This window comes from Mizuhopecten yessoensis, unplaced genomic scaffold, assembly GCF_002113885.1.
Source record: "Mizuhopecten yessoensis strain PY_sf001 unplaced genomic scaffold, ASM211388v2 scaffold8123, whole genome shotgun sequence".
In the NCBI taxonomy this organism is placed as follows: Eukaryota; Metazoa; Mollusca; class Bivalvia; order Pectinida; family Pectinidae; genus Mizuhopecten; species Mizuhopecten yessoensis.
This window is the reverse complement of record NW_018407390.1, coordinates 823,770-831,754: the sequence shown is the minus strand read 5'-3', so window position 1 is coordinate 831,754 and position 7,985 is coordinate 823,770. Positions and strand designations below refer to the sequence as shown.

At 39.5% G+C, this 7,985-nt stretch overlaps 1 protein-coding gene across 1 annotated transcript; it reads right to left on the bottom strand.

Moving 5' to 3' along the window:
• Nucleotides 1-6,667: 6,667 nt before the first annotated feature.
• Nucleotides 6,668-7,581, bottom strand: LOC110454951. Its single transcript, XM_021504782.1, has 2 exons — nt 7,029-7,581; nt 6,668-6,855 (listed from the first exon to the last, which is right to left on the bottom strand). The coding sequence occupies exons 1-2, from the start codon at nt 7,566-7,568 to the stop codon at nt 6,745-6,747; spliced, it is 651 nt and encodes a 216-aa protein (XP_021360457.1). The 5' UTR covers nt 7,569-7,581; the 3' UTR covers nt 6,668-6,744.
• Between the last annotated feature and the right edge of the window lie 404 nt (nt 7,582-7,985).

Genomic DNA, 7,985 nt, shown 5'->3' with positions numbered 1-7,985 from the left:
CCCATGTGTACGGTGATTTCTATATCTATTGTCCCACTTGTATGGTGATTTCTATATTTATTGTCCCACGTGTATGGTGATTTCTATATCTATTGTCCCATGTGTATGGTGATTTCTATATCTATTGTCACACGTGTATGGTGATTTCTATATATATTGTCCCACATGTATGGTGATTACTATAACCATTGTCCCACGTGTATGGTGATTTCTATATCTATTGTCCCACGTGTACGGTGATTTCTATAACCATTGTCCCAAGTGTACGGTGATTTCTATAACCATTGTCCCACGTGTACGGTGATTTCTATATCTATTTTCCCACTTGTACGCTGATTTATATATATATTGTTAAACGTGTGCGGTGATTTCTATAACCATTGTCCCAAGTGTACGGTGATTTCTATAACCATTGTCCCACTTGTATGGTGATTTCTAGATCTATTGTCCCACGTGTATGGTGATTTCTATAACTATTGTCCCACGTGTACGGTGATTTCTATATCTATTATCCCACTTGTACGGTGATTTCTATATCTATTGTCTCACGTGTACGGTGATTTCTATATCTATTGTCCCACGTGTATGGGGATTTCTATATCTATTGTCCCATGTGTACGGTGATTTCTATATCTATTGTCCCACATGTATGGTGATTTCTATAGCAATTGTCCCGCGTGTACGGTGATTTCTATATCTATTGTCCCACGTGTATGGTGATTTCTATATCCATTGTCCCACGTGTACGGTGATTTCTATATCTATTGTCCTATGTGTATGGTGATTTCTATATATATTGTCCCATGTGTATGGTGATTTCTATAACTATTGTCCCACGTGTACGGTGATTTCTATATCTATTATCCCACTTGTACGGTGATTTCTATATCTATTGTCACACGTGTATGGTGATTTCTATATCTATTGTCCCATGTGTATGGTGATTTCTATATCTATTGTCACACGTGTATGGTGATTTCTATATCTATTGTCACATGTGTACGGTGATTTCTATATCTATTGTCCCACTTGTATGGTGATTTCTATATTTATTGTCCCACGTGTATGGTGATTTCTATAACCATTGCCCTATGTGTATGGTGACTTCTATATCTATTGTCCCACATGTACGGTGATTTCTATATATATTGTCCCACGTGTACGGTGATTTCTATATCTATTGTCACACGTGTATGGTGATTTCTATATATATTGTCCCACATGTATGGTGATTCCTATAACCATTGGCCTATGTGTATGGTGATTTCTATATCTATTGTCACACGTGTATGGTGATTTCTATATCTATTGTCCCACGTGTATGGTTATTTCTATATCTATTGTCCCACGTGTACGGTGATTTCTATATATATTGTCTCATGTGTACGGTGATTTCTATATCTATTGTCCCACGTGTACGGGGATTACTATATCTATTGTCCCACGTGTATGGGGATTTCTATATCTATTGTCCCACGTGTACGGTGATTTCTATATCTATTGTCACACGTGTATGGTGATTTCTATATCTATTGTCCCACATGTATGGTGATTTCTATATCTATTGTCTCATGTGCACGGTGATTTCTATATCGATTGTCCCACGTGTACGGTGATTTCTATATCTATTGTCCCACGTGTACGGTGATTTCTATAACCATTGTCCTATGTGTATTGTGACTTCTATATCTATTGTCCCACATGTACGGTGATTTCTATAACAATTGTCCCACGTGTACGGTGATTTCTATAACCATTGTCCTATGTGTATGGTGATTTCTATATACATTGTCCCACGTGTATTGTGATTTCTATATCTATTGTCCCACCTGTATGGTGATTTCTATATTTATTGTCTCATGTGTATTGTGATTTCTATATATATTGTCCCACATGTATGGTGATTTCTATAACCGGTGATTTCTATATCTATTGTCTCACGTGTACGGTGATTTCTATATATATTGTCTCATGTGAATGGTGATTTCTATATCTATTGTCTCACGTGTACGGTGATTTCTATATCTATTCTCCCACATGCATGGTGATTTCTATAACCATTGTCCCACGTGTCCGGTGATTTCTATATCTATTGTCTCACATGTATGGTGATTTCTATAACCGGTGATTTCTATATCTATTGTCTCATGTGCACGGTGATTTCTATATCGATTGGCCCACGTGTACGGTGATTTCTATATCTTTTGTCTCATGTGTACGGTGATTTCTATATCTATTCTCCCACATGCATGGTGATTTCTATAACCATTGTCCCAAGTGTACGGTGATTTCTATAACCATTGTCCCACGTGTACGGTGGTTTCTATATCTATTGTCCCACGTGTATGGTGATTTCTATATATATTGTCTCATGTGAACGGTGATTTCTATATCTATTGTCCCACGTATATGGTGATTTCTATTACCATTGTCCCACGTGTATGGTGATTTCTATAACCATTGTCCTATGTGTATGGTGATTTCTATATCTATTGTCCCACATGTATGGTGATTTCTATATCTTATGTCCCACGTGAATGGTGATTTCTATAACCATTGTCCCACGTGTATGGTGATTTCTATATCTATTGTCCCACGTGTACGGTGATTTCTATATCTATTGTCCCACATGTACGGTGCTTTCTATATCTATTGTCCCACGTGTGTGGTGATTTCTATAACCATTGTCCCACGTGTACGGTGATTTCTATATCTATTGTCCCACATGTACGGTGCTTTCTATATCTATTGTCCCACGTGTGTGGTGATTTCTATAACCATTGGCCCACGTGTACGGTGATTTCTATATCTATTGTCCCACGTGTAGGGGATTTCTATATCTATTATACCACTTGTACGGTGATTTCTATATCTATTGTCTCACGTGTACGGTGATTTCTATATCTATTGTCCCACTTGTATGGTGATTTCTATATCTATTGTCCCACATGTACGGTGATTTCTATATATATTGTCCCACGTGTATGGTGATTTCTATATCTATTGTCCCACGTGTACAGTGATTTCTATATCTATTGTGAGATTCAAAATTGTACAAATAATGGGGCTGACCCCCGAGAGGGCTGAGAGGCGTGGCCAAAAAGTGTAATTGGCTATGTTTTGCCTTAGACTGCCATAGGGCCGATTTGGGCCGATCTGATTATTACGTTGACTACCGCAGGGCCGATTTGGGCCGATCGGCTTTTAACGAATTTATATCACATGAATTGATGACGTCATGGAAGACGTTAAAATTCGTTAAAAGCCGATCGGCCCAGATCGGCCTTTCGGCAGTCAACGTAAAAATCTGATCGCCCCAAATCGGCCCTGTGGCAGTCTAAGGATTAAGCAACTTTTTTCCTGGAACTAACCATGGATATCAACCATATTTGACTGGTAGCATCCCTAGGTGGTGAGGACTGAAAATAGTACAAATGGTGGGGCTGACTTCCCAGGGGGTTGAGGGTTGGGGCCAAAATGGGTAATTTGGCTATTTTGCTTAAAGTGAATTCTTCACTTGAACTAAGCTACAAATATCAACTATATTTTGTAGGAAGCATTCCTAGGTGGTGAGGATTCAAAATTTTACAAATGGTGGAGCTGACTCCCCAGGGGGCTGAGGGGCGGGGCCAAAAAAGGTAATTTGACTATTTTGCTTAAAGTGACTTCTTCTCTTGAACTAAGCGATGAATATCAACTATATTTTGTAGGAAGCATCCCTAGGTGGTGGGGACAAACAATTGTACAAATGGACAGACTGACCCCCCGGGGTAAGGATGGGGCAAAATTAGTTTAGAACTTGGAAATGGTTGAGATCCCCACACTATAACCAATTATACAATTGCTGAGTTGTATTGCTCAATTGCCGCATGTACGTTGATTTATATACTCATTGTCCCACGTATACGGTGATTTCTATACCCATTGTCCCACGTGTACGGTGGTTTCTATACCCATTGTCCCACGTGTACGGTGATTTCTGTACCCAATGTCCCACGTGTACGGTGATTTCTTTATCTATATCGAATGTCCCATGTGTACAGCGATTTCTATATCCATTGTCCCACGTGTACAGCGATTTCTATACCCATTGTCCCCCGTGTACGGTGATTTCTATACCCAATGTCCCACGTGTATCGTGATTCTATACACATGTTTCCTCGTTTATTGTCTATCACCATACGTACATGTATTATTAGCTCACCTGGTCCGAAGGACCATAGTGAGATTATGCCGTGGCGCAGCGTCCGTCGTCAACTTTTTCTTTAAAACCTATATCCTCCTAGACGCAAAAGAGGACTTCAACCGAATTTGGACTGAAGTATCACTAGGGCAATAATTTCTTGAATAAATGAAGTTGGTTCGACCTCTGAGGACAGGGGGCAGCAGGGCCCTGAAGGGGAACTTAGCTAAATTTGCTTTAAAACGCATCTCCTCCTAAACACCAGAGAGGATTTCAACTAAATTTAGTCCGAAGCATCAATAGGGACTGGCAATCATTTCTTAAATAAATGAGGTGTGTTCGACCCTTAGGCCAGGGGGTCGGGGCCCTGAAGGGGAACTTAGCTAAGTTTGCTTTAAAACGCAACTCCTCCTAAACCCCAGAGAGGATTTAAACCAAATTTGCTCTGAAACTTCATTGGGGGAGGGCAATCATTTCCTAAATAAATGAGGTTGGTTCGACCCCTGGGACATGTGCACTTATTGGGTTGAATACGGTATTGTTCATACACTTTCAGTTATGGATCATGGTTAGACATTAATTGTTAACAAATTTAATTGATACCAATTTACCATAATCCATTAATCACAGAAATCTGACAATAGATTGAATACTATATGTATACACCTTGCAAAACAGTTTTGAATTATGTCGTCTGCGAATCTTGTCCGGAAAACTCCACCTAAACTTGTGCACAAATTTCATTGAAACTTCACAGAAATATTAGGAATCATATGTAGATTTCCATCAAACTCTTTCTGACTGCAAGTTATGTTGCAATGGTAACCTGGTCACTCTGTACAGGTTTTCATGTAATTAGCCATAATTCCCACCCTTTTCTTTAGTTTTATTCAAACTTTGATCAAATTGTGCGTCTCATCATAGTCTATAACTAGACATATGTAAATTTACAAATCCGTTACCATGGCAACACAGTGGAGGTTTCTAATTGGTTAAAGTGAGGCATTGCCAAGTGCAATGGTACCATTTCTGAAAAAGAAATCATTTTTTTGTCAATGGAGTTTGCTCATTGGACGAAATTTACATACATGTATTACATGTACCCGATTAAGCTGAATAGCTTGCTATGTAGTGTTATGTATCGATTGGGAATACAGTGGTACTATTTTAAAGAAATAATAACGACCATATGTAGATAAGAATTCAATGCAAAAAAAACCATGGTAATCTGCTTATTATTTACAGGTATTTTGTATTAAAGGCCATAATCCACATCTCTTTGTTTGATTTCATTGTACTTATTTAAAAATCTGTTAACATTGCAACTCAATGGAGGCCCCTGATTAGTTGAAAGTCAGATATTGTGGTCCCAGTTGGGTTAGAACATAGACCTTGTCTCGTTTTGAGGAAATTTCATATAAAGATGTACTAATGCATTCAGTTGCAATGACTTATATATAAAACCAGGTGAGCGATACATGTCCAATGGACCCCTTGTTTGTATTGTTTTCTGACGACGTCCAATGTTAAAAGCGTTGTCTATTAGCAATAACATGATTATATGGTATTATACCAAAGAGAGCAGGCCTTTACATCAGGCCTAAAACTTTCACAGATTTACAGGCCAGTAACATAGTAGAACGGTAGGCGTGTCAACATACAAAAGGAATCCAGATACCAACAGCCAACAGCGACACGTATAAAAACTCGTTCTTTGCCCAAATTCTGTAACTCCAATTTCCCATATTTAAAACATCCCTCGAACCTCAGCGCGACTAACATTCCTAACGCACTCTCCCTGCTGCAACTATACTAGTTTTTGGGATCTAGCAGCGTACCCGTACAGATACAACCAGATGGTGCTATTAACAATGGTCCCCTAAATGGTGCTAAGCCCAATGCCTCATGTGTGTGGTACTGTCTGTAACATACGTCCCTCGTGTGTTATTGTTTGAGAGTTTCACAGTTATACTGGTGTTCGTGAACTTGTTTGTATAAACGGCTATCAAGATTACTCAAATTCTTAAATATGTGTAACAGGAGAGGGAAAATGCACGGCCGAACCGAAGTTCGAACCCGGGACCCTCCGAACTCTAGACGGACGCTCTACCAATTGAGCTCCCTGGTCGCCGACGATCGACCCAGTCCAGTTCCGCTACATTCCTCCCTCCTTTTTCTAAGTCTTCGGCCCCGAAGACAACTATTTACAACCCATGTTCGGGTGTCCCCATGCCAAGCTTACAACCGATGCTTGAAACAAGGGTTGGTCACAGGCACCACTGTAACAGGAGAGGAAAAATGCACGGCCAGACTGGGGTTTGAACCTGGGACCGTCCGATATAAAGAAGAAAGAAGATCTCTAAACGGACGCTCTACCAATTGAGCTACCTGGTCGCCGGCGATAGACCCAGTCCAGTTCCGCTACATATGTAACAAAGTTTACAAATTCGATAAAGACACAAACAAACAGACAATACTGTTTTATTCGTCTTCACGATTCAAAATATAACTGTATTCACAACAGTTCACCGATATAACACTTCCAATAACCAGAGTGTGTCTCAATTTACACCACGTGGTGTGCTCTCTTTATCAGGGGTCAGACAGGGCGTTTCCCTCGTTACCTCTTCCTCTAAAGTTGAATCCAAACTTTTACTTGGGGTCACTGCGTTCTGTAGAGAAAACAATTAAGAAAATTATTAGGAAACATAAAAAACCATATAGTCGATATAATACTTGCAATATTACTAGGCAAACTACAAGGTCGTTGTCATATTTGCTGATAGGGATGGACGGACATATTGGCTGGGATGTTTATGATTGTTACAGACTACACGGCACCAACCTCATTAGTTACCGACGTCAGGGTCAGTAATTCCAATCTAGGTTCGGTCGTTTTGACATATATTTCTGCGTCATCAGCAGACTCGTCTGAGGTATTCTTGTGGAGACAACGGCCAAAGCTAGACAGTGAAAGTTTCGCTCGACGTCCAAAAGCAAGAACTCTCTCCAGACTTGGTTTAATAGTAAGTGCTTTTTCGGTTTCAATATTCCGCTCCAGCGTACTTATCGGGCTGGAATCTTCATTCAAAACAACATGTTGATGAGAACTCGAACTTTTTCTTCCCATGAATGGCACGTTCGGCCAATAATCTCGATTGAAATCCAAGCGAGGAAGTCGACGTCTTCGTCTTACATTTTGCTTTGGTATCTTTTCTTCTGTGAATTCTTCGTTTGATTCCGATGTCCTTACAGTAACATCTTCATCACATGATTTTGAAATATTCATGTTAAGAAATTTTACATTTTCCGAAAAGTGAACTATGTGTATACGGTACTTCAGTTTTGAAATCAGCCTTTGACCATGTGTTTTCCTCCTGGGCATACGCCATTTTGAATATGACGTCACAATGTATTGTCAACCGTCACGTTCCGGTAAGCGCCAAATACAAGTCGCGCGTGAATTTTTCCATTGAAATCTTGAATTGATTCTCATCTTCTACATAAAACAAAGTGCGATATTATTTTGCATAGGTTGGAAGTGGGGGATAATCGCGTGAAGCAACTGTGTCTATGCATCTTGTTGAATATGATTGATACATGCGCGTAACCGGACCCCTCCACACGGAATTTTTATTTAGATTTCCACAATTGTTATTCGCATAATTTATACACTTTTGCTGTAGATCAAATAGGTAAGAATCAGGAACAAAGATAATTCTCCTATACGGAAAAATAAATACATTGTATATACTTAATACTATTGCAAAGGACGTCATTAGTCAAATCAAGAGATCCGAGA